This window comes from Mytilus edulis, chromosome 4 (genome assembly GCF_963676685.1).
Source record: "Mytilus edulis chromosome 4, xbMytEdul2.2, whole genome shotgun sequence".
Taxonomy (NCBI): Eukaryota; Metazoa; Mollusca; class Bivalvia; order Mytilida; family Mytilidae; genus Mytilus; species Mytilus edulis.
This window is the reverse complement of record NC_092347.1, coordinates 1,592,930-1,620,906: the sequence shown is the minus strand read 5'-3', so window position 1 is coordinate 1,620,906 and position 27,977 is coordinate 1,592,930. Positions and strand designations below refer to the sequence as shown.

The following is a 27,977-nucleotide window of genomic DNA, read 5'->3' as shown; positions in this document are numbered from 1 at the left end:
AATGGGGCATAATGAAAACACAATTCATAAGTTACAGGTTATCTATTATATGATTGTTCATAATATCACAGACTCTTCATTAATAAATAGTTTAAAATCTAGATTCCTTTGTCACTTTGCTAACATCAGTGCCAATGTCTACTTTCTCAGTTCTGGCAGCCTACTGTCTACTGGATCATTTAAATCAGATTGCATTAACAGACTTGTCATTGCTAAGTTTATAATCCTCCATTAGGACATCATGAAGCACCAATCTCCTTTGCTTGTATTGCCTGTATTTTCATCGATGTTTCCTGAATTGTTAAACTTTGTGTGGCTGCAATCATCTCATTACACCTGAAATAACAAACAACATTTCAGTTGTACTTTTATTTCTTTGCTTCTTCATGGTCAAATTTAATTCTCATGTTCTTAAAAACATAACATTTGGTCCTCAATGCTCATCAACATCCTACTTTATTATCCTAATCCAGACACATTACAATTTCAAGTTGTATGCCAACATTACTGTTTGACAAATCTAAAATATGTGGAACTATACTTGCATATTGCTTTAAATAGCAGAAAAGTCCATATCTGGTTTACTTGAGATTTCCTGACGAGTTCTATAGTAGACAAAACCTGCAATTCGCCTGAATCTTTGTTAAGATTTTTTTCCCCCAATTTCCCAATCATATTAATTTAGAGAAAAAAAAAATTCTGGGAAATGTTGAGGAATTATTTAAACCGGTAAATATTTTTCTTTGATACCTTTGTCCCAATGATAAAATATCATTTAAACCAATTATCAAACTCCATACAGAAAGTTCAAAGTCCAATCTGGATTTTTTTCTCCAATAAATTCATGTTCTTTTATAGTTTTCCAATCTGTAGGAATGTGCATACTAAGCCACAAATACTGTAGGTGTTTTGTACATAAAAGCTATATAGTTTACAGACTATAATATCTACCTGACTAGTTCTTCCACCTGGCTCTCCGTAGCTTTCTCCATTGTTGACAAAGCGTGAGCCATTGCACTGACACTTGGCAGATCCTTTCGTATCATAACAGACAACTCTCCTAACAACTGTTCACTCTCCAGTAAAGAATGTTCTAAATCTCCTAAAAAGAGTTAATAAAATATGATCAATACATCTACACAATATTTTCATACCAGAATTGAAATTTCTTCACTATTTTTTGACAAATTGCTTCGCTGAGCACAGCTGGATACGACCGCAGAGGTCCAACCCTGAACAGTTGAGGCAAAAATGAACACAAGTCTGAACTTGGTTTGTAATTAAATATTTGACACATAATAGGTTTCTGACACAGAATAACTGTAGTCTAAAGAACTTATGGTTATATGATTTGAATTTATATTCAATTTGTAGCTTTTGTGTTATACACTATGCTGTTGCAAATTGACACCCCTCCCCCCCTTTTTTTAAATTTTTTTTCTGAAATCTGAAAGGAGAAAAAATTGTCCCCTCCTACAATTTCCTATTTGCCCCCAATTCCTAAATGGTTTGAGGCATAACTCCCCAGTCAATCCTTACCATCCCTTTGTGGTATGGAAACTTGTGGTATATTTCAGAGATTCATACACTTAAACACAAGTTATAGTCTGGAAACTACTAAAATACTTATTTGGGCACCTTTTTGGGCCCCTAATTCCTAAACTGTTTGGACCATAACCCCCATATTCAATCCCAAGCTTCCTTTTGAGGTTATAAACCTGGTGTATAAATCTCATGGATTTCTGATAATTCATACTAAAGCTATTGTCTGGAAACCAACTGTCTCGGACAATGACAATGTGATACCAATGTAATCATAATTTTTTTTTGCAGTCGTTTAAAAAGTTAGAACTTTTAAGAAAATTTATAATTGCTAAAATCTTTGAAAACAACATGAATTGTTTTATGTTTTGTTAAAAAGCTGTTTCTCAAAACTATTTTAGTAGCTTACATGCACTTTTGTAAGTTATCAAAGATTTGCATTTATAAATATGCATATAAAATCAAAATTTACAGTACATTTATTGATCCAATAATTTACAAAGAAAAGATATAGGAGGCTTCTTTTGTACAGCAAAAGATGATTGGTTGTTTGTTTGTTTAACTTCTAATGCATTATAGGAATAAGATGTAGTAAACTTAAACTGAGTATATCAACATACTTTGGTACTGGTCTTCATCGTCAGGAATATACACCCCTTTAGTTGGTATCTGATGCCGTGTGGTATCCAGTGCATGAGCTAAGGTATCATACTCCTTTGTTAGCTGTGGCAGACTGGATACAATAGGACCTAATGACTGTCTCTACAAAATAATATAAGTAAAACATGGAAGAATTTTTTTTAATGCACTGCTTATCTTATTTGTAGTACAATTTCTTGTCATGTTAATTGTTTTATTTTTAATCAAAATCTTAACAGTAAAGTTCACGTTTAATTGTTTATTTCAACAAAAACGTTTAATACCAAAGGAATCGTTATTCTTTTTTTATTTATATGAAGAGAAGAATGAAATCATATATTTAAGAATCAACACAATATTTATGTATTTCTTAAATCATTCAATATATGAAGTCAATATGATGTAATAATTGTGTACAATATGTATGAAAACATTTTTTTTTTTGGCTTCTATTTATAGGTTTTTCTAGAAAATTGGCCATATCTAAGGATCAAAATAATTCTCACCTAGAAAAATACAGTACAATTTTTCATTCAACAATATAGTTTAATAAACTATGTTGTCAATATAATGGAATAGAAGTGAGAGGTTTAGCTAGCTATTAAACAAGGTTTAATCCACAATTTTCTATACAAGGAAATGCCCGTATAAAGTCAGGAATATGACAGTAGGTTTCCATTCATTTGATAAGTTTAAGCTTTTGAATTTACCATTTGATGAAGGACTTTCTGTTTTGAATTTACCATTTGATGAAGGACTTTCTGTTTTGAATTTACCATTTGATGAAGGACTTTCTGTTTTGAATTTTCCTTGAAGTTCAGTAATTTTGTTATTTTACTTTTTACATTAGTCAACAAACCTGCAAATCAATCTGTACATCAACTTCATTTAGATGTTTTAATCTCATTAATTCTTTGTCCATTTCATGATTCTTCTTCTGCAGTTTCTCTACCTCTGTGTAAATACCTAAGATCTGAGCCTAGAAATATAGTAAATAGAGATTAATACATGGCCTTTTCCATATCAGCCTAGGTATCATCCCGAGACCCCATATCAGCCCGAGACGGAGTCGAAGTGCTGATATGGGTCTCGGGATGATACCCAGGCAGATATGGAAAAGGCCATGTATTAATCGCTTTATCATATACTTCCGACAATAGTTTTATGTAAGGCAAATAAACTAATGCAATAACTAAAACAGTCAAACATTTTATAAAGAAAATTAAAATTATGAATCAAATATACTATAGTTGTCCAACAACAGCATCATTAACTCCTTATATATTTATGGTAACATTTCCTATAGAGGCATTTTGAAACATTGAAAATTTGGAAGAGTTTTACGATCATTACTACTCCATGTTTGTTGTACTATAAAATGATTCATAATTGTCAATAGCATTTGTTAGCAAGTATTAAACTATCCCCACAAAAGTTCCCGTAAATTTTGACGTCATCATAAAAAACATCTGACATCACAATGGAAAAGTAAACAACCAATACCGGAAACACCGAAAGTAACTTGCACGAGAGGCACTATTATGGGTTTTGTGCACGAGATGCACCTGATATGGGTTATCAGCCCGGGTGGGAAATTATGGCTTGTGTACTTCCGCTCATTACACATATGCAAAAGCTATCATATCAATGCTAAGTATATGATAAATATAAATAAATTCAATACTATTAAAAGTATATATTTATACTTGTTTATCAATTTTGCATTTTTTAAAGTTCACATAATTAGAAACATGTGCACTAAGTTTCAAATTGATGTGACTTTTACTATCTTATCCTAAAAAATCTACAAACAACTTTATAAAGATTCAGGATGAATTACACTGACAAATTGTATATACACTGGTCTCTTTGTTAAAGATTATATGTTGCCCTGTAGATGTCGTAATGTTGGATATTGGGGTACTCTCATTGACATATACTCAACATCTCTTTTATTCACAGAACACTTAACATGGCTTGTTTACTGTTCAGCCATATGCTATCTATTAAACTGACCATAGCTTGTTTTTCTTGTTCTTCCCTGACTTTTTGTGCTTTGGTTGACAAGTACAATGATTGAATATATCTAGCATACAACATGTCTAACTGGTGTTGTGTTAGTTTGGCTTGTTTCTGTGGAGGAGAGAACATACAATTATCATAGACATGAACAAAATCCTTCCTAACTTTGTCATCTTTCATATTTTTGCTAAGTATGGACTTCACAATTTTTGGTGTTAATTGATACAAACTGCTTTCACTATTGGATCTATAATAATATTAACTTAATATTTGTAACTTCAAAATAAGGCATGTATCTCTCCAAGTAACCATAAAAACAATATTGACAGAATGTGACAGGTTCTCTGTTGATAGTAACAACATCTGTATGCTATTTTTCACTTCTTTACCTACTATCAAAATTTGTATATTCGTGTATATTTGATTTCCTGGTTTTGAAAATCTTTGTATACAAAGCCTATTGAAAATGTGTATTCGTTGAACATTTGAATTTGTGGTTCACCTGGACCCTCGAAACCTACAAAAATTGGCATCCAACAAATAATAATGAATTCACAGTATGATCTTTTTTTTCTTACATTTTGTGACTTTGATGGAGAGATGTCTCATTGGCACCTATACCACATCTTCTTATATCTATGTACATGTATGCATATCTTACAATAAATAGTACTTGCCTTTTTCTTAGGTGGCAGATGTGTAGATACATTAGACAACACAGAGTGATTGATTCTAGAGCCTTCACCTGTGAAATATAGATTAAATATTTAGGATTTTATTTTGATATGATTTTTACACATGCGAAATACTAAAAGTTGACAATTAACTTCAATGATACTGTTCTTTGTTTAATTAAGGGGGCTCGCGGGTATGAATCATTTTTTTTTCTAATATAGGATTTCGCTATATTTTTTTATAAATAAACCTTATCTTATACCTAAAAGAAAAATGAAATAAAAAAATGGGGTCACCGTTCATTTAAGCTCACAATCTGCCTCGGAAATAGCATACATTTTTGTTAATGTCCTTTTTTTCTGTTGAACTGATAAGAGAAATAGAGGTAATATCAAAATAAAAAAATAACCTAATCACAAAAATCGCTTAATTTTTACAATAATTTAGTTCATGTACAGTTTGTTTGAAAACAATAATAAAAAATATAGGTCACCAATGTGTTTAAAAAGATATTTAAAAAAATGGCATTTTTGCACCAAAGGGAGATAATTTGGAGCTTTTTCATTGATATCAACATTTTAAAAGTCATCTGGGGCCAAGCCGAATCCATTTTTTTGGTTAATTTTTGTACATTATCCTAAAGTAATAATTGATAGTGTAATAAATAAAATTTGTAATGAAAAAAACAAATGTTTAATTTTTTTTGCTGAAATTTTTGTACTTGCGAGTCTCCTAAAACAACTAAAAACACATTGTATAATCATTCATGTCTTTTTATCAAATGTTAGCTCTAATCTGAAATCTTTTTATGATAAAAGCCTTTACATAGATTATATTTCGAACTTATTATTACTTACGCTTTATCTAATAATATCAACATTCTAAGCTCACTAAAAACTACTTTCGAATTAGAAAAAACACATAGCTACAACATATACAGAGGGAATTGATATTTCTATATACCATATTTGAAATGAATTCATTTAAAAATTGTTATGTAAAATATCTCAAGCAAATATAGTTAATCTATTGGTTATAGTACCTTAGAAACCATCATCAGCATGAAACTTAATACTGACCAATGAATGAGGTCACGGTCAGATGAATTCTGCCTAACAGACATGAACACTTTGCAATCATTTCCTTACACTAAATATAGTTCTATTGCTTAATGTATCAGAGATATGGACTCGACCCTGAAAACTTAACCCTGCTCACTTGTTCTTGAAATGAGGTAAGGTGAATCCTGCCATATGGATATGTTGTAAGGTTCCCATGTACCAAATATTATTATATAGTGAGTATTTCTCATGACAAAACAACTAAATTTTTTTTTCAAACAATCAACAATGGACATATAGAGACACTCATTAGAAATATAAACCTTTCTTCAAATAGTTTAAGCTGTTGCAGCCAGGAGATAAAACAAATTTAGTTTATTTACAAATCATTCATAACAGTCATGGAATAAAATGGTTTTAATTGTAATTTTTTTTTTCGTGCATGCACTTCTGAAGTTCATATATTTAACTAATTTATTTAAGCAGAATATCTTTGTCTTTCAAATCATTTCATTGTAATATGGTACATAACATGCTTTGGTAAATGTAGCTGATCAAACACAAACAATTATAATCACAACAATCATGCAATAAAATAAATATCTTACGCCATACTGATTTCCTTAAACCTTAAGGAAAAATAGATAACCAACTAAAGCTTTTGATCTTGGAAGAATCTTAAAGTTCCAATATAAATATGTATTTTCTTGTATCAATATTTTGTAGAATGCATGTGTTTAAACATTTTAAGTATACATTGTGAACCTAAACTCACCAGGTACACAACTCAGTTGTTAGCTAGTCCTAAACTGAAAATTGTTTAATATATTGAAATTACTACAAATATCCAAAGCTACAGATCGCTAGGTCAACAATCTAAAACAATGTACCGTAGTTTTAACATAATGCCGTAATTATGGCTACACTTTGTTTAACAAAGATTACTTCAATAGTTTTGTGTCCTCACTCCTTAGTGCTGTTAAACCTTTCATTTTATTTGGCCTTTTAAACATTTTTGATGCTCATGAGTTTTTTAATTGTAGATGAAACACATGCCTGGCATAAATAATTTTAAGCCTGATTCTATAATGAGTTTATATACCTCTCAATGATGAATTGCTAATATCCTACTCAGTAAAGATTCAGTAAATTATTTAACATACCAGTAGATAAAACTGATATTTCTGGATGTATTGCTGAAGCATCAATCTCATTAGGGAAGTCTGACCCATCATGTGTAGGTGTTGACGTCTGGCCTCCAGTTGTCATGTGGGAGTTGTCTGGTGTGAGGGGAGATACTCCATTATTATTCATACTGGTCCCCATCTCTGTTACTTTGCCTTTACTCTGACTGGTTCCTGAATCACGACTTGACAGCTTTGGTTTTTGGATTGTTCTTGGGGAAAAATCTATAGATGTATCTTTGGTTTTGCGTGATATTTTCCTTGCAGATTTTGGAGCAAAATCCATACTTCTACTGGCCTTTGAAATGCTCCTGTCTGGCCTAGTTGGCTGATGATATTAAATGTGTATAGTATTATTTCAGTAAAAAGTAATGTAACTTTAGAAATGTGATGTTTTTATTATTGCCCAAAACTGAAAAAGAATAGATTATATAGAAGAACAGACAAACAAATTAGAACAACAGACTTATCAACATCCCTTCAGTTAAGATAAACAATTCTCAACCTTGGTTGTCTGTGATTTCTGAGGCTTCTCAGTTATTTCACAGATTTATATTCAGACTTCATGAAAAAAATGTTTTACCAGTTTTATTTACCTTAGGGTGTAATACTGATAGTGAGGTTTTAACTTTAGCATCTGCAGCTTGTAAATACCTGGAAGCAACTACTCGACCTGTCAATAGAAAATTATTAAATACAGTATAATTTTTACATTCATTACTTTTTTCAATAAACAAACTTGCTTTAACATTCATCAATCTCTTAGATGCACAAATTGTCTCCCCTTTTTTCTGACCTTACCAAGGGTTTAGAAATGGTCATTTTTGCCAGTCATGACCTAAATTGAAATGTCATTGACCAAAATGGCTGGTTGTAATTTAGGTCAAATTTACTTTTTTTAAAGAAATAATTCCTGTCATTTCATTGAGATCAGGTTTCTTAATAGCAAATTTTCACTTAATTTTATTTTGAAACATTTGTGTGGTAATAAAACTACCACTCCAGTATGGTGTGATAATCCTGAGGGCCCTTATAATAACCATATTATTGCCCCAAAGAGATAACTTTTTATTGCAGTTCTTCACATCTGACAGAAACTTTCAAGTCATCTAGATGTCTGAAATTGTGTGAAAAAAATTCCAGATCCTTGGACCTTACTCTAATATCAATTTTAACAATGTACATGTAACTTACTGGTTAAATAACTAAGAGTTAAGAGATCTTACTAGATTTTTTCTTTGCTGTCTGTGGTGTTTTAATTGGTAATGGAGACTTTTTCTTCACTGGTGCGCTGTTAAATATAGGAATAATTTTTTTTTAGAGCAACAATAATGCACATCTTGTCAAAACACATACCAACACATTATTCAAAGTATCAGAAAATAGGAGGTATATGTGAAAAGTGTGACTTAAACGCAATGTAGCCCTCACTATTAGATTGATTGATTGTTGGTTGTTTTAGATGTGACTAAATCTTTAACAGGTAACAGGGTAACTGTGAGCATTGAGATTTTTACCTTTTTTTTCTGATATTCCCCTTTGTTTTAGATGTTATTAATTCTTTAACAGGTAACAGGGTAACTTTGGACATTGAGATTATTACCTTTTCTTTCTGATATTCTCCTTTGTTTTAGATGTTATTAATTCTTTAACAGGTAACAGGGTAACTGTGGACATTGAGATTTTTACCTTTTCTTTCTGATATTCTCCTTTGTTTTAGATGTTATTAATTCTTTAACAGGTAACAAGTAACTGTGGACATTGAGATTTTTACCTTTTCTTTCTGATATTCTCCTTTGTTTTAGATGTTATTAATTCTTTAACAGGTAACAGGGTAACTGTGGACATTGAGATTTTTACCTTTTCTTTCTGATATTCCCCTTTGTTTTAGATGTTATTAATTCTTTAACAGGTAACAGGGTAACTGTGGACATTGAGATTTTTACCTTTTCTTTCTGATATTCCCCTTTGTTTTAGACGTTATTAATTCTTTAACAGGTAACAGGTTACTGTGGACATTGAGATTTTTACCTTTTTCTTTCTGATATTCCCCTTTGTTTTAGACATTATTAATTCTTTAACAGGTAACAGGGTAACTGTGGACATTGAGATTTTTACCTTTTCTTTCTGATATTCTCCTTTGTTTTAGATGTTATTAATTCTTTAACAGGTAACAGGTTACTGTGGACATTGAGATTTTTACCTTTTCTTTCTGATATTCCCCTTTGTTTTAGACGTTATTAATTCTTTAACAGGTAACAGGGTAACTGTGGACATTGAGATTTTTACCTTTTCTTTCTGATATTCCCCTTTGTTTTAGACATTATTAATTCTTTAACAGGTAACAGGTAACTGTGGACATTGAGATTTTTACCTTTTCTTTCTGATATTCCCCTTTGTTTTAGACGTTATTAATTCTTTAACAGGTAACAGGGTAACTGTGGACATTGAGATTTTTACCTTTTCTTTCTGATATTCCCCTTTGTTTTAGATGTTATTAATTCTTTAACAGGTAACAGGGTAACTGTAGACATTGAGATTTTTACCTTTTCTTTCTGATATTCCCCTTTGTTTTAGACATTATTAATTCTTTAACAGGTAACAGGGTAACTGTGGACATTGAGATTTTTACCTTTTCTTTCTGATATTCCCCTTTGTTTTAGATGTTATTAATTCTTTAACAGGTAACAGGGTAACTGTGGACATTGAGATTTTTACCTTTTCTTTCTGATATTCCCCTTTGTTTTAGATGTTATTAATTCTTTAACAGGTAACAGGGTAACTGTGGACATTGAGATTTTTACCTTTTCTTTCTGATATTCCCCTTTGTTTTAGATGTTATTAATTCTTTAACAGGTAACAGGGTAACTGTGGACATTGAGATTTTTACCTTTTCTTTCTGATATTCCCCTTTGTTTTAGATGTTAATAATTCTTTAACAGGTAACAGGTTACTGTGGACATTGAGATTTTTACCTTTTCTTTCTGATATTCCCCTTTGTTTTAGACATTATTAATTCTTTAACAGGTAACAGGGTAACTGTAGACATTGAGATTTTTACCTTTTCTTTCTGATATTCCCCTTTGTTTTAGATGATATTAATTCTTAAACAGGTAACAGGTAACTGTGGACATTGAGATTTTTACCTTTTCTTTCTGATATTCCCCTTTGTTTTAGACGTTATTAATTCTTTAACAGGTAACAGGGTAACTGTGGACATTGAGATTTTTACCTTTTCTTTCTGATATTCCCCTTTGTTTTAGATGATATTAATTCTTAAACAGGTAACAGGTAACTGTGGACATTGAGATTTTTACCTTTTTCTTTCTGATATTCCCCTTTGTTTTAGACGTTATTAATTCTTTAACAGGTAACAGGGTAACTGTAGACATTGAGATTTTTACCTTTTCTTTCTGATATTCCCCTTTGTTTTAGACGTTATTAATTCTTTAACAGGTAACAGGGTAACTGTAGACATTGAGATTTTTACCTTTTTCTTTCTGATATTCCCCTTTGTTTTAGACATTATTAATTCTTTAACCGGTAACAGGGTAACTGTGGACATTGAGATTTTTACCTTTTCTTTCTGATATTCCCCTTTGTTTTAGATGTGACTAAATCTTGAACAGAACATGCATCACTTTCACTATGGACAGATTGATTGTCGTCTGCTACAGGTTTTTCAGACATGTCAGAATCTTGAGAATCGTCAAAGTTTGGCTGAGGTAATCTGTTGATTCTCATATCCTTTTCTATCTGTGTTAGGAGATTAAAATTATCTACCGATCGGCATGGTTCTCCAGGACTTACTGAAATAGAAATGTTAGGAGATTAAAATTATCTACCAATCGGCGTGGCTCACTGGGACTTACTGAAACAGAAATGTTAGGAGATTAAAATTATCTACCGATCGGCATGGTTCACCAGGGCTTACTGAAACAGAAATGTTAGGAGTAGTGTTGTCAACGGTTAACTGGTTAACCGTTTGAACGACCGAATACCGAATACCAAATACGCTAACCGGTTCACCAGATATTTTTTTCACTTTTGATAGTTTTTAAATAATTTGTATTGAAATCATTAATTAATTATGTTTTCTTTAAAAATTGTCGTCTTGGTAATTTATTTGACAGATCAATTGTCCAGTATATTGATTGCTATTGCTTATCCAAAAATATACAATCAATTAGAACTTGTCTCTCAGCTCGGGGCAAGATCTTAAGGAAACATAATTAGTATAAATGTTTTTTAACATAAACTTTAAATTAGTAAATTTTACGATTTACTTCATTATTTCGTTTTTGATCTAATATTGTGTAGACCTACATCTGAATGTGCAATCTCCTGGTCTTACTTTAAACGAAATTCTAACTCAAAAATTGTGATATGCAAACCAGTGTGAATGTAACCGATATATACTTGATAGTACGAGTAACATGCTAAATCATTTTAAAATTGAAACATTATTTTCGGAGACAACAAGCCAAAGTGAAAGAAACATCAGTTTCAGACAATATTCAATTCTACGAGAAGTTTTTTTTTCAATCTGAAGTTAGTACAAACGCCACAGTTGATACAGTGTATTTGATTATTAAAAGTCAAACTTCGCCAGGAATCTTCATAGACAATCCTTACAACACCAAAGGACAAACTTCAATTCACCGTATTACAAAAGCGTCAATGTATGACTTGGATAGAAGGTTGACACATTGACACTCATACCACATCTTCTTATATCTATGTGTAGGGTACTATAGATAAGGCTATCAAACATCAACTTAAACTACCGGTTAACCGGTTAATCGGTCGAATGATTATCCGAGTAACTAGTTAGGCAAAAGTGTACGATTTGAAAGCACTAGTTAGGAGATTAAAATTATCTACCAATCGGCATGGCTCACCGGGACTTACTTAAACAGAAGTGTTAGGAGACTGATCGGCATGGTTCGCCAGGACTTACTGAGAAGACAAGAAATTAACATCTTAAACCAAAAAAATAAATAATTTGATTGTATCAAATTAAGTGACCAAACAATATAAATTTTTCACTGACTTCTTTGTAGAAACTTTATATTCTATAAATGTTCAAATTTGCTCATCTGAAATTTACTTGTAATAATTGGTGTATTTCTGGTCATTTGTGACAATAAATAATCTCCCTAAAATTAAATACAAAGCTAAGGCCAGAATTTTTTAATTTGTTGGTTTACGGATCCGCCGACCCGATTTGGTCGATTTCCAGAATAAAAATAAAATTGACTTTTCATGCTTTTTTATTCCCGCCGACCCTAACAAATGCATTATCCCTGAAAAATAATTAAAATATTCATTTTTTTTGATGAAATGATTGCATTAATCCCTAATAAAATTGATAACACTTTCTGTACAGTGAAAAAATAAAACTTCCAGTTGTCGTTTCTAAAAAAAGAGAAATCAATTTTAACTGACCTTGAAATGTCAATTGCGCAAATAATTTTGCAAAACGAAACCTGTGTTTAAAACCAATTACCAGATTACACAATAACTTCGTTTCCCGTATTTTTCATCAGTCCGTAAGATGCATCATCTGATAGAAATAGACTTGTCCAAATGTGGACAGGTGGAAGACATCAAGTTAAAGTACTGAATATTAAATAATCATTTGGAATTTTCTTGTTTCATAGATAATAAAAAAACATTGTCCATTTGGATAAAAAAACGGGAATGCATGACAACAGATTAAGCCGATATTCTCGTTTTTCAAGTGGACGAGTCTATTACGTTTTTGACACGTGTGTTGAAACTTATTTTCGTACGACGTTTTTACATTTTTTTTCTTTATCCGTTTTTCTGCTGGAAGATCATTATTCACCAAGTTTTTGGAATTAATTAAGAGCTACGCGAATCTGTTTTTTTCTTTTTGTTATGAAATGACGCTTTAATTTCGTCTTTGTCTGTGTACCCCCCTTTTTTTACAGGACATTATTATTATTAGAATGTCATGCAATGTTTATGACAGCTGAGCAATAAAATTTCATCGAACTAAAATCAAAGAAATGATGACAAAATAGCATAACAAACATATTGTTAGAAAGGTGAAATATATATTTATTTTGCATATAATTTTTTCTGTCCTGAATAATTTTTTTTCTTTTTTTTTTCCGACCGACCGACCCAACTTTTTCATGGAGAAAATCCGTAAACCAACAAATTAAAAAACCCTGGCCTAATACAACTTACCAAATATCAATAATTTACCACTAAACTGACCTCACCACAAACTTGAACAAATTGTTGACTATACCAGAAATAGCATGCCTACTGCTTAATGTTACTTACAGTTATCCACGTTACAATACCAGAAATAGCATGCCTACGGCTTAATGTTACTTACAGTTATCCACGTTGATCCGAGGAAGTTCTTTTGTTATCTTAATGGTGTTCATACCGTCTACTTTAACTGATTTACTCTTAGATGATCTGAAATAATATATGTTTTCACTTACAGCAGCCATTAATCTTCATTCTCGGTCATAAACTTTTGTACTTATCATACTTTTAGACAAACAATAGATGTAGGAAGATGTGGTGCATTCTTGTCCCTTAGTATATGGTTAATAGTTGTTGTATTGTCATTTGTACATTTCCTGTTTTTATATTACATGATTATAACTAAATCTGCATATTTTTTTATATAAGTTGTTCATATCCTATTTTTATTTTTGGGGTTCAGTGACATAGTTTTAGTTTTGAATTATAAATTAAATACTGAAATAAATCATAGAAATGTTTTCATGACATTGCCATACTCATGTAAAAATATTTTAAACTTTATTAAACTTCAAGTATGAAACATGATGACTGACATCTCCAAAAACAAATAACTGCACCAGGATTCTGTGAGTTAATCTTCAATCCATTTTTAAATACAATTATAAATTTTTCAATCCAATTAAATTAATTTCAATATAAAAACAAAAAAATCCTTTGTCTATCTTACAATTGAAGAAGGAAATAAAAAGTAAAATCACAAAAATACTGAACTCAGAGGAAAATCTAATCGGAAAGTCCATAATCACATGGCAAAAATCAAATGACAAAACACATCAAAAACGAATGGACAAGAACTGTCATATTCCTGACTTGGTACAGGCATTTTCAAATGTAGAAAATGGTGGATTAAACCTTGTTTTAAAGCGCTAAACCTCTCACTTTGATGATAGTCTCATTAAATTTCATTATATTTACAATGATGCGTCAACTAAACAGACATAATAAATAAAATTCTAATGCAACAATGTTTGTAACGTTCATGTTGATTGGATAACGTCACTTTCTTACATGTCATCAATTGACAATTGATGCAATGGGACGTACACACAAGCGCAGACGGCATATGACAGTTTTTAAATACATGTTTTAACGTTGTTTTCTGTCAGTTTCATTAGAATGGAGATAACAATATTGTATTTTAAGCTCAGGCGGCATCAATTTCGGATTTGATGGTCGCAAATACCTGTTTACTGTCTCCGCTACGCGTCGCCAGTAAACTTAATTTGCGACCATCAAATCCCCAATTGATGCCGTCAGAGCTTAAAATACAATACAGTTATCTCCTAAAAGTCAAAATATGGGTACAGCAGTCATCATCGTTTAACAATTTTTAAAGAAACAATTTAACAGAACTTATTCATAATTTCAACACTATTACAGGAATCATGTGAAAGATGAATCTTGACCTTGAAACCATTTCTTACCTGAGGTCAGAATTGACTTTATCTAATGAATGACACACCACTCTGACAGGAGATCTTTCAAAGCCCACCATAATGTCTACCTCTGATTGGTTAGGATCCTTTGTCTGTCGTGAGGCATCAACCAATAAAACTTCTGATGGTAGCTGTTTGTGAACTCTTGTGTCTTTTGACTAAACAGATAATACCAAATGTGTATGATATCTGCTATATTCAAACTTAATGGCTTTATTGGGGAAATCAAGTTATTGTTTCAAATATTCAAATTATGTATATACAATCAGATGGAGGTTTTCAAATTTACAGCAATCAATGTTCTGAAACATTTCTACAAGTATTTTAATACAAAAAAGAATTGACATGCATTAGGTGAGAATCGCATATACACATGTATGTCTGTAGAACTAAAACTTTTATTTTACTACAAACAAAGAAGTGATGTGCCTTTGAAGAGTGACAATCTAGAGAAAAAATCTTTTGTTTTACTACATACAATTGACAATGATATAAAAGTATATTCCTTTGTACCTTGTAATGATCAGGTAAATCCTCATCACTGTCAGATAGTTCTTAGTATATTCCTACCTTGTAATGATCAGATAAATCCTCATCACTGTCAGATAGATCTAATATACTCATACCTTGTAATGATCAGGTAAATCCCCATCACTGTCAGATGATCTAAATATACTCATACCTTGTAATGATCAGGTAAATCCCCATCACTGTCAGATGATCTAAATATACTCATACCTTGTAATGATCAGGTAAATCCCCATCACTGTCAGATGATCTAAATATACTCATACCTTGTAATGATCAGGTAAATCCCCATCACTGTCAGATGATCTAAATATACTCATACCTTGTAATGATCAGGTAAATCCCCATCACTGTCAGATGATCTAAATATACTCATACCTTGTAATGATCAGGTAAATCCCCATCACTGTCAGATGATCTAAATATACTCATACCTTGTAATGATCAGGTAAATCCTCATCACTGTCAGATAAATCGAGGGAATCAGCTTTTTCTTTTCTGTGTGGTGAATGTTTTTCTATAAGCCCTGATGCTAACCTAAATCAAATAACCATGGACATCAATATTATCTAGTACATATTTAAGTCATATCAAAGCATAATTTTATCTATATCACTAAGTTATCTAACAAGAGAATTTTATCTATATCACTAAGTTATCTAACAAGAGAATTTTATCTGTATGGCTAAGTTATCTAACAAGAGAATTTTATCTGTATGGCTAAGTTATCTAACGAGATAATTTTATCTGTATGACTAAGTTATCTAACAAGAAAATTTTATCTGTGTGAATAAGTTATCAAACACGATAATTTCATCTGTATGAATAAGTCATATAACAAGATAATTTTATCTGTGTGACTAAGATTTCAAACAAGATAATTTTATCTGTATGACGTAGTTATCTAACAAAATATTTTTATCTGTATGACTTAGTTATCAAACAAGATAATTTTATCTGTATGACTAAGTTATATAACAAGAGAATTTCATCTGTATGACTAAGTTATAAAACAAGAGAATTTTATCTGTATGACGTAGTTATCTAACAAAATATTTTTATCTGTATGATTTAGTTATCAAACAAGATAATTTTATCTGTGTGACTTAGTTAAATAACAAGAGAATATTCCATCTGTGTGACTTAGTTATCTAACAAGATAATTTCATCTGTATGGCTAAGTTATAAAACAAGAGAATCTTATCTGTGTGAATTAGTTATATAACAATAAAATATTTCATCTGTATGACTAAGTTATCTAACAAGAGAATTTCATCTGTATGACTAAGTTATCTAACAAGAGAATTTCATCTGTATGACTAAGTCATATAACAAGAGAATATTTCATCTGTGTGAGTAAGTTATCTAACACGAGAATATTCCATCTGTGTGACTAAGTTATCTAACAAGAGAATATTCCATCTGTGTGACTAAGTTATATAACAAGAAAAATTTCATCTGTATGACTAAGTTATATAACAAGAGAATATTTCATCTGTGTGACTAAGTTATCTAACAAGAGAATATTCCATCTGTGTGACTAAGTTATATAACAAGAGAATATTCCATCTGTGTGACTAAGTTATATAACAAGAGAATATTTCATCTGTGCGACTAAGTTTTATAACAAGAGAATATTTCATCTGTATGACTTAGTTATCTAACAAGAGAATATTCTATCTGTGTGACTAAGTTTTATAACAAGAGAATATTTCATCTGTGTGACTAAGTTATATAACAAGAGAATATTTCATCTGTGTGACTAAGTTATATAACAAGAGAATATTTCATCTGTTTGACTAAGTTATCTAACAATAGAATATTTCATCTGTGTGACTAAGTTATATAACAAGAGAATATTCCATCTGTGTGACTAAGTCATCTGTATGACTAAGTTATATAACAAGATAATTTCATCTGTGTGACTGTTATCAAACAAGATTGTGTGACTGTTATCAAACAAGATTTCTTACTTTCTTGGATTCACTGCTGTACTGTTCTTCTCCGATACAAAGCTTGTGTATGGACTCTGTGGTTTCTTAATGATGGAATTTTTCTCTGAAATATAAACCATTTACTTTTCAATGTGTTTATATAATAAATGTGCACGAGTATCTGTACACATTGTTAAAGTATTGATTCCAACAAAAAATTGAACCATCACCAAGCCATCATCCATCTAATTAGATGTCATCATAAATAATGCATATCGATTTGTAATTACCATTACATTTAATCATTTCTTTGTAAATGTTTTCTTCCTATTACTATTACATTTAATCATTTCTTTGAAAATGTTTTCTTCCTATTACCATTACATTTAATCATTTCTTTGTAAATGTTTTCTTCCTATTACTATTACATTTAATCATTTCTTTGAAAATGTTTTCTTCCTATTACTATTACATTTAATCATTTCTTTGAAAATGTTTTCTTCCTATTACTATTACATTTAATCATTTCTTTGAAAATGTTTTCTTCCTATTACTATTACATTTAATCATTTCTTTGTAAATGTTTTCTTCCTATTACTATTACATTTAATCATTTCTTTGAAAATGTTTTCTTCCTATTACTTTTACATTTAATCATTTCTTTGAAAATGTTTTCTTCCTATTACTATTACATTTAATCATTTCTTTGAAAATGTTTTCTTCCTATTACTATTACATTTAATCATTTCTTTGAAAATGTTTTCTTCCTATTACTATTACAATTAATCATTTCTTTGAAAATGTTTTCTTCCTATTACTATTACATTTAATCATTTCTTTGTAAATGTTTTCTTCCTATTACTATTACATTTAATCATTTCTTTGAAAATGTTTTCTTCCTATTACCATTACATTTAATCATTTCTTTGAAAATGTTTTCTTCCTATTACCATTACATTTAATCATTTCTTTGTAAATGTTTTCTTCCTATTACTATTACATTTAATCATTTCTTTGAAAATGTTTTCTTCCTATTACTATTACATTTAATCATTTCTTTGTAAATGTTTTCTTCCTATTACTATTACATTTAATCATTTCTTTGTAAATGTTTTCTTCCTATTACTATTACATTTAATCATTTCTTTGTAAATGTTTTCTTCCTATTACTATTAATGTTTTCTTCCTATTACTATTACATTTAATCATTTCTTTGAAAATGTTTTCTTCCTATTACTATTACATTTAATCATTTCTTTGTAAATGTTTTCTTCCTATAACTATTACATTTAATCATTTCTTTGTAAATGTTTTCTTCCTATTACTATTACATTTAATCATTTCTTTGAAAATGTTTTCTTCCTATTACCATTACATTTAATCATTTCTTTGAAAATGTTTTCTTCCTATTACTATTACATTTAATCATTTCTTTGAAAATGTTTTCTTCCTATTACTATTACATTTAATCATTGTAAATGTTTTCTTCCTATTACTATTACATTTAATCATTTCTTTGAAAATGTTTTCTTCCTATTACTATTACATTTAATCATTTCTTTGTAAATGTTTTCTTCCTATTACTATTACATTTAATCATTTCTTTGTAAATGTTTTCTTCCTATTACTATTACATTTAATCATTTCTTTGTAAATGTTTTCTTCCTATTACTATTACATTTAATCATTTCTTTGAAAATGTTTTCTTCCTATTACTATTACATTTAATCATTTCTTTGTAAATGTTTTCTTCCTATTACTATTACATTTAATCATTTCTTTGTAAATGTTTTCTTCCTATTACTATTACATTTAATCATTTCTTTGAAAATGTTTTCTTCCTATTACTATTACAATTAATCATTTCTTTGTAAATGTTTTCTTCCTATTAATTTCTTTGAAAATGTTTTCTTCCTATTACTATTACATTTAATCATTTCTTTGTAAATGTTTTCTTCCTATTACTATTACAATTAATCATTTCTTTGAAAATGTTTTCTTCCTATTACCATTACATTTAATCATTTCTTTGAAAATGTTTTCTTCCTATTACCATTACATTTAATCATTTCTTTGAAAATGTTTTCTTCCTATTACTATTACATTTAATCATTTCTTTGAAAATGTTTTCTTCCTATTACCATTACATTTAATCATTTCTTTGTAAATGTTTTCTTCCTATTACTATTACATTTAATCATTGTAAATGTTTTCTTCCTATGACTATTACATTTAATCATTTCTTTGAAAATGTTTTCTTCCTATTACTATTACATTTAATCATTTCTTTGAAAATGTTTTCTTCCTATTACCATTACATTTAATCATTTCTTTGAAAATGTTTTCTTCCTATTACTATTACATTTAATCATTTCTTTGTAAATGTTTTCTTCCTATTACTATTACATTTAATCATTTCTTTGTAAATGTTTTCTTCCTATTACTATTACATTTAATCATTTCTTTGAAAATGTTTTCTTCCTATTACTATTACATTTAATCATTTCTTTGTAAATGTTTTCTTCCTATTACTATTACATTTAATCATTTCTTTGAAAATGTTTTCTTCCTATTACTATTACATTTAATCATTTCTTTGTAAATGTTTTCTTCCTATTAATTTCTTTGAAAATGTTTTCTTCCTATTACTATTACATTTAATCATTTCTTTGTAAATGTTTTCTTCCTATTACTATTACAATTAATCATTTCTTTGTAAATGTTTTCTTCCTATTACTATTACAATTAATCATTTCTTTGAAAATGTTTTCTTCCTATTACTATTACATTTAATCATTTCTTTGTAAATGTTTTCTTCCTATTACCATTACATTTAATCATTTCTTTGAAAATGTTTTCTTCCTATTACTATTACAATTAATCATTTCTTTGAAAATGTTTTCTTCCTATACTATTACATTTAATCATTTCTTTGTAAATGTTTTCTTCCTATTACTATTACAATTAATCATTTCTTTGAAAATGTTTTCTTCCTATTACTATTACATTTAATCATTTCTTTGTAAATGTTTTCTTCCTATTACCATTACATTTAATCATTTCTTTGAAAATGTTTTCTTCCTATTACTATTACAGTTAATCATTTCTTTGTAAATGTTTTCTTCCTATTACTATTAATGTTTTCTTCCTATTACTATTACATTTAATCATTTCTTTGAAAATGTTTTCTTCCTATTACTATTACAATTAATCATTTCTTTGTAAATGTTTTCTTCCTATTACTATTACATTTAATCATTTCTTTGTAAATGTTTTCTTCCTATTACTATTACAATTAATCATTTCTTTGTAAATGTTTTCTTCCTATTAATTTCTTTGAAAATGTTTTCTTCCTATTACTATTACATTTAATCATTTCTTTGAAAATGTTTTCTTCCTATTACTATTACATTTAATCATTTCTTTGAAAATGTTTTCTTCCTATTACTATTACATTTAATCATTTCTTTTACATTTAATCATTTCTTTGAAACTATTACATTTAATCATTTCTTTGTAAATGTTTTCTTCCTATTACTATTACATTTAATCATTGTAAATGTTTTCTTCCTATTACTATTACATTTAATCATTGTAAATGTTTTCTTCCTATTACTATTACATTTAATCATTTCTTTGAAAATGTTTTTTTCCTATTACTATTACATTTAATCATTGTAAATGTTTTCTTCCTATTACCATTACATTTAATCATTTCTTTGAAAATGTTTTCTTCCTATTACTATTACATTTAATCATTTCTTTGAAAATGTTTTCTTCCTATTACTATTACATTTAATCATTTCTTTGAAAATGTTTTCTTCCTATTACTATTACATTTAATCATTTCTTTTAAAATGTTTTCTTCCTATTACCATTACATTTAATCATTTCTTTGTAAATGTTTTCTTCCTATTACTATTACATTTAATCATTTCTTTGAAAATGTTTTCTTCCTATTACTATTACATTTAATCATTGTAAATGTTTTCTTCCTATTACCATTACATTTAATCATTTCTTTGAAAATGTTTTCTTCCTATTACTATTACATTTAATCATTTCTTTGTAAATGTTTTCTTCCTATTACTATTACATTTAATCATTTCTTTGTAAATGTTTTCTTCCTATTACTATTACATTTAATCATTGTAAATGTTTTCTTCCTATTACTATTACATTTAATCATTGTAAATGTTTTCTTCCTATTACTATTACATTAAATCATTTCTTTGAAAATGTTTTCTTCCTATTACCATTACATTTAATCATTTCTTTGAAAATGTTTTCTTCCTATTACCATTACATTTAATCATTTCTTTGTAAATGTTTTCTTCCTATTACCATTACATTTAATCATTTCTTTGTAAATGTTTTCTTCCTATTACTATTACAATTAATCATTTCTTTGTAAATGTTTTCTTCCTATTACTATTACAATTAATCATTTCTTTGAAAATGTTTTCTTCCTATTACTATTACAATTAATCATTTCTTTGAAAATGTTTTCTTCCTATTACTATTACAATTAATCATTTCTTTGAAAATGTTTTCTTCCTATTACTATTACATTTAATCATTTCTTTGTAAATGTTTTCTTCCTATTACTATTACATTTAATCATTGTAAATGTTTTCTTCCTATTACTATTACATTTAATCATTGTAAATGTTTTCTTCCTATTACTATTACATTTAATCATTGTAAATGTTTTCTTCCTATTACTATTACATTTAATCATTGTAAATGTTTTCTTCCTATTACTATTACATTAAATCATTTCTTTGAAAATGTTTTCTTCCTATTACCATTACATTTAATCATTTCTTTGAAAATGTTTTCTTCCTATTACCATTACATTTAATCATTTCTTTGAAAATGTTTTCTTCCTATTACCATTACATTTAATCATTTCTTTGTAAATGTTTTCTTCCTATTACTATTACATTTAATCATTTCTTTGTAAATGTTTTCTTCCTATTACTATTACATTTAATCATTTCTTTGAAAATGTTTTCTTCCTATTACTATTACATTTAATCATTTCTTTGAAAATGTTTTCTTCCTATTACTATTACAATTAATCATTTCTTTGAAAATGTTTTCTTCCTATTACTATTACATTTAATCATTGTAAATGTTTTCTTCCTATTACCATTACATTTAATCATTTCTTTGAAAATGTTTTCTTCCTATTACTATTACATTTAATCATTTCTTTGAAAATGTTTTCTTCCTATTACTATTACATTTAATCATTTCTTTGAAAATGTTTTCTTCCTATTACCATTACATTTAATCATTTCTTTGAAAATGTTTTCTTCCTATTACTATTACAATTAATCATTTCTTTGAAAATGTTTTCTTCCTATTACTATTACAATTAATCATTTCTTTGAAAATGTTTTCTTCCTATTACTATTACATTTAATCATTTCTTTGAAAATGTTTTCTTCCTATTACTATTACATTTAATCATTTCTTTGTAAATGTTTTCTTCCTATTACTATTACATTTAATCATTTCTTTGTAAATGTTTTCTTCCTATTACTATTACATTTAATCATTTCTTTGTAAATGTTTTCTTCCTATTACTATTACATTTAATCATTTCTTTGTAAATGTTTTCTTCCTATTACCATTACATTTAATCATTTCTTTGAAAATGTTTTCTTCCTATTACTATTACAATTAATCATTTCTTTGTAAATGTTTTCTTCCTATTACCATTACATTTAATCATTTCTTTGAAAATGTTTTCTTCCTATTACCATTACAATTAATCATTTCTTTGTAAATGTTTTCTTCCTATTACTATTACATTTAATCATTTCTTTGAAAATGTTTTCTTCCTATTACTATTACATTTAATCATTTCTTTGTAAATGTTTTCTTCCTATTACTATTACATTTAATCATTTCTTTGTAAATGTTTTCTTCCTATTACTATTACATTTAATCATTTCTTTGAAAATGTTTTCTTCCTATTACCATTACATTTAATCATTTCTTTGAAAATGTTTTCTTCCTATTACTATTACATTTAATCATTTCTTTGTAAATGTTTTCTTCCTATTAATTTCTTTGAAAATGTTTTCTTCCTATTACTATTACATTTAATCATTTCTTTGTAAATGTTTTCTTCCTATTACTATTACATTTAATCATTTCTTTGTAAATGTTTTCTTCCTATTACTATTACATTTAATCATTTCTTTGTAAATGTTTTCTTCCTATTACTATTACATTTAATCATTTCTTTGTAAATGTTTTCTTCCTATTACCATTACATTTAATCATTTCTTTGTAAATGTTTTCTTCCTATTACTATTACATTTAATCATTTCTTTGAAAATGTTTTCTTCCTATTACTATTACATTTAATCATTTCTTTGAAAATGTTTTCTTCCTATTACTATTACATTTAATCATTGTAAATGTTTTCTTCCTATTACCATTACATTTAATCATTTCTTTGAAAATGTTTTCTTCCTATTACTATTACATTTAATCATTTCTTTGAAAATGTTTTCTTCCTATTACTATTACATTTAATCATTTCTTTGAAAATGTTTTCTTCCTATTACCATTACATTTAATCATTTCTTTGAAAATGTTTTCTTCCTATTACTATTACAATTAATCATTTCTTTGAAAATGTTTTCTTCCTATTACTATTACAATTAATCATTTCTTTGAAAATGTTTTCTTCCTATTACTATTACATTTAATCATTTCTTTGTAAATGTTTTCTTCCTATTACTATTACATTTAATCATTGTAAATGTTTTCTTCCTATTACTATTACATTTAATCATTGTAAATGTTTTCTTCCTATTACTATTACATTTAATCATTTCTTTGAAAATGTTTTCTTCCTATTACTATTACATTTAATCATTTCTTTGAAAATGTTTTCTTCCTATTACTATTACATTTAATCATTTCTTTGAAAATGTTTTCTTCCTATTACTATTACATTTAATCATTTCTTTGTAAATGTTTTCTTCCTATTACTATTACATTTAATCATTTCTTTGTAAATGTTTTCTTCCTATTACTATTACATTTAATCATTTCTTTGTAAATGTTTTCTTCCTATTACCATTACATTTAATCATTTCTTTGTAAATGTTTTCTTCCTATTAATTTCTTTGAAAATGTTTTCTTCCTATTACTATTACATTTAATCATTTCTTTGTAAATGTTTTCTTCCTATTACTATTACATTTAATCATTTCTTTGTAAATGTTTTCTTCCTATTACTATTACATTTAATCATTTCTTTGTAAATGTTTGCTTCCTATTACTATTACATTTAATCATTTCTTTGTAAATGTTTTCTTCCTATTACCATTACATTTAATCATTTCTTTGTAAATGTTTTCTTCCTATTACTATTACATTTAATCATTTCTTTGAAAATGTTTTCTTCCTATTACTATTACATTTAATCATTTCTTTGAAAATGTTTTCTTCCTATTACTATTACATTTAATCATTGTAAATGTTTTCTTCCTAACACTTTTTGTAGGCTTTCTACATATATATATATATATATACAGAATCTAGCAGAATAAATAACGATAAACTAAATATATCCAAACAAACCACACTTACCTTCAACTCCACTCACAAGATGTGCAGGCTTTGTTTTAGCAGCATCTCCAGATAACAGACGCCCTTGTGATAATGGTTTTCTGTGTAAAGATAAATATGTTATTTTATCAATAAAATCTGAATTAAGTAAAATAATCATTCCTTTTTCTATGATAAAAAAACTTTGTATTGCATGTTATTTTATCAATAAAAATCTGAATTCAGTAAAACAATGATTCCTTTTTCCATGATAAAAACTTTGTATTGCATGTTATTTTATCAATAAAAATCTGAATTTAGTAAAACAATGATTCCTTTTTCTATGATAGAAACTTTGTATTGAAAATTCCTCATAATTATTATATCTAGGTGTTGAGGTGAGGATTCACCTAGAAAACAAAATATCTGTCAAAAACACAACATGCATTTTACTTTGATATATCTAGTAGATGCCATGCCTTAAAACTTTTCCAACTTGACAGGTTTGTCTGTACTCAAGAGTAGTTTTTGAGGTATAATTACAGTAAATTTTGTCTATGAACCTTGAGGCTTTTTCAAGTTATCCAGGGTAGATGTCTGAGATGAGCAGGGCTTTTCCTTGAAATTGAAGTAGTAGGCTAAATTACAATTATAGGTGGCTGTAACATGAGTTCGGCGAAGCCGCATGCCCACCAAGCTGTAAGCTTGGTGCTTTACGGCAGGGGATTTGGGGGCCGCTCAAGGCCCCCAGAAGCTCCAGATGGCATAAATAGAGCAAAATCCTGCATTCTCGCAATCTCCTGGCACCTAATTTCATCTTTCAAATGACCATTTTTTATGTATGAAATTAAAGAATAAAAAAAAGATCTTGTAGAAATTTAATTTTTTTTTACTGTAATTTTTTTTTTTTTTTTCTTTTTAACCTTTTGCTTAAAATTCATTTGCTTTTAAAGGAGTTTTATTTATATAATAATCCTATTTGTTAGAAATCTTGTTATTTTGCATAACTACATGCATTTGTAAACAAATGACTCCCTTTTTTCGTCAAAGACTGTTACGCATATTTAAATCATACAATTATTTCTCAAGCATTGACAGAAAATTAATATATCCTCTGATTTTCTCTTTTTTGGTAAACTGTTCAATAAATTGATACATAAATCATTTGGAAATTTTATTTATTTGTGGTCGAGTCGACAATATTCTACTTTCGTTTTTTACCTTGATTCTCTGAACACCACATGGGCTTTGAAAAATGAACTTCAAAAGATACTGTTTTTCAGATTCTTAACAGCATTATATATATATCATACTTTCTTTTATTTGACTGATATTACTTCATGACATGCTAATTCCCCAGTATTGACCGCTTTTTTGCCAACCTTGATTTTGACCCCTGCGTTCTAAAAGCCAAAACCAACGAGTTAATGAGAGTTAATTGCCATCGTAACATCTCTATTGTTATAGTTCAATGACCCCTGGAACGTCTCTCTTGTTATCTTTGAAAAGAAACGATGCATTCTGACTTTAAATAGACAACCAATCGGTTACTTGAATTCATGTGAACTATATTTAGCCCAATGTAAACAATGACTTTTCATCCTTGTTTATTGTGACCGCGACTTTGCGACAATACGTCTCTCGGCTGCCTGTAAACTTTGAAAAAGATTTCTTTTTCTTTTTGAATTTATATTTTTGTCAGTGAAGTATCCGGCACTTGAAGCCACCGTAAACAGCGGAAATCTGCTGTCTACCGGCTACTTTGGAAAGCCCTGGATGAGCAAGTTGGCTATGATCTATTTGAAGGTATGACCCAGTAACTACGTACTTTTGGTACTGGCATTAAAGAAAAGTATTTTTTTGTTAAAATTTGCTGACATAAAATATAGGAGATAATTTGAAAATAAGAAAATATTATGCAAAATGTTATGCATCTACAGCGAAGGTCTCATTGGGGGGTTCTAATCCCAGATCCCGCTTACTGTTTTGACAGATTCCTGTATCCCGCTTACACTATGTTCATTTGTACTTGTTGTTGTTACCAATTATGTAAATCAATTGTATCTGATTTTATGCCCTTTAAGGGCCCTGTAATTTGGGAAATAAAAATATTCTATTCTATACTATTCTATACTTTATAAGCAATTCACATTTTTTTGTAATTTCCAGGGTCACGCTAGACTCCATTTCCCGTTTTCACGGCACAATAATTTGACTTTCACGTATCACGCCAATCCCGGGTCACGCTTAGATCCTAATGAGACCCACTTCAGCTTTGAGTTTGATCCCATGGCCATGTCCAAGGTTGACTTGTGTATCATTATCAGTTATATTAGATCTTTGAAGTTTATAGAGTTTATGCTTTAAAGAATTTAAGCACGATCATCATAATTTGAATAAAGTTTTTAAAAAAAAAGTTTTTGAAATTAATATTGTAAATATGTAAAGATTAATTTTAATTTTCCCTAGTATGTGCCTTATTGTTATCTTCAATATATTGAAATTAAAAAGTATTATGTAAAACTCGAATAAACGTAAATCGTAGAAATGGACATATGTTCCATTAAAATGGTAAAATTTAAAGTTATTATCTCCTCTTTGTTTACAGTTATTTGTGTTCAACTGAGGATTTATGAACGACTATGTCTTTTCACGCTATCAATAAATGAAAGTATTGTTCTTTATGATGAACTAAATAAATGATTGAATCGGATTTTTAAAGATTTCATGCCTGTTTCTACGCTGACCAACGTTTTCTTGTGGTGCAGGTCTGTACATAACTCTTTTGGACGCCATTTTTGTTTCCCGCGTTTATGAAGAATTTGCTAAAAGAATATATTCGATCCCTGACGTGAATTTATACCAAATGAAATGATTGATCTTTGATTAATCATTTCTGTAAAGAATTTGAATAATATACTTTCACATCATTGGTTCTATAAATTATGTTTCAACCAACAATAATTATCTTTTAAAGTTCTTTTTCATTTTCATCCCAAAATTTCATGAATTTGTATTACAGTTTTCTGGTAGATGCCCTTAAAAAGGTTGTAAAGCTTCCTCAGT

The 27,977-nt window shown here is 28.5% G+C and overlaps 1 protein-coding gene across 2 annotated transcripts; it reads right to left on the bottom strand.

The window, feature by feature from the left end:
* Positions 1–27: 27 nt before the first annotated feature.
* LOC139518716 (uncharacterized) lies at positions 28–27,776 on the bottom strand. Of its 2 annotated transcripts, XM_071310200.1 has the most exons (17): positions 27,643–27,776; positions 24,954–25,033; positions 17,373–17,457; positions 15,834–15,936; positions 14,860–15,029; positions 13,497–13,582; positions 10,701–10,932; positions 8,350–8,414; positions 7,720–7,796; positions 7,103–7,451; positions 6,548–6,568; positions 4,881–4,948; positions 4,198–4,314; positions 3,041–3,160; positions 2,163–2,304; positions 952–1,102; positions 28–336 (listed from the first exon to the last, which is right to left on the bottom strand). In XM_071310200.1, the coding sequence occupies exons 1-17, from the start codon at positions 27,705–27,707 to the stop codon at positions 240–242; spliced, it is 2,028 nt and encodes a 675-aa protein (XP_071166301.1). In that variant the 5' UTR covers positions 27,708–27,776; the 3' UTR covers positions 28–239. The 2 variants fall into 2 exon arrangements, with proteins under 2 accessions (XP_071166301.1, XP_071166302.1); XM_071310201.1 differs by lacking the exon at positions 6,548–6,568.
* Between the last annotated feature and the right edge of the window lie 201 nt (positions 27,777–27,977).

Excerpts from the sequence above, each read along its gene's own strand:
- LOC139518716 (XM_071310200.1), bottom strand. The coding sequence starts at position 27,707 with ATGGCGTCCAAAAGAGTTATGTACAGACCTGCACCACAAGAAAACGTT. Across the intron at positions 13,583-14,859 it reads AAAGTCAATTCTGACCTCAG|ATCATCTAAGAGTAAATCAG; the intron begins GTAAGAAATGGT and ends ATATTATTTCAG. Across the intron at positions 4,949-6,547 it reads TTTAAGGAAATCAGTATGGC|GTGAAGGCTCTAGAATCAAT; the intron begins GTAAGATATTTA and ends TATATTTCACAG.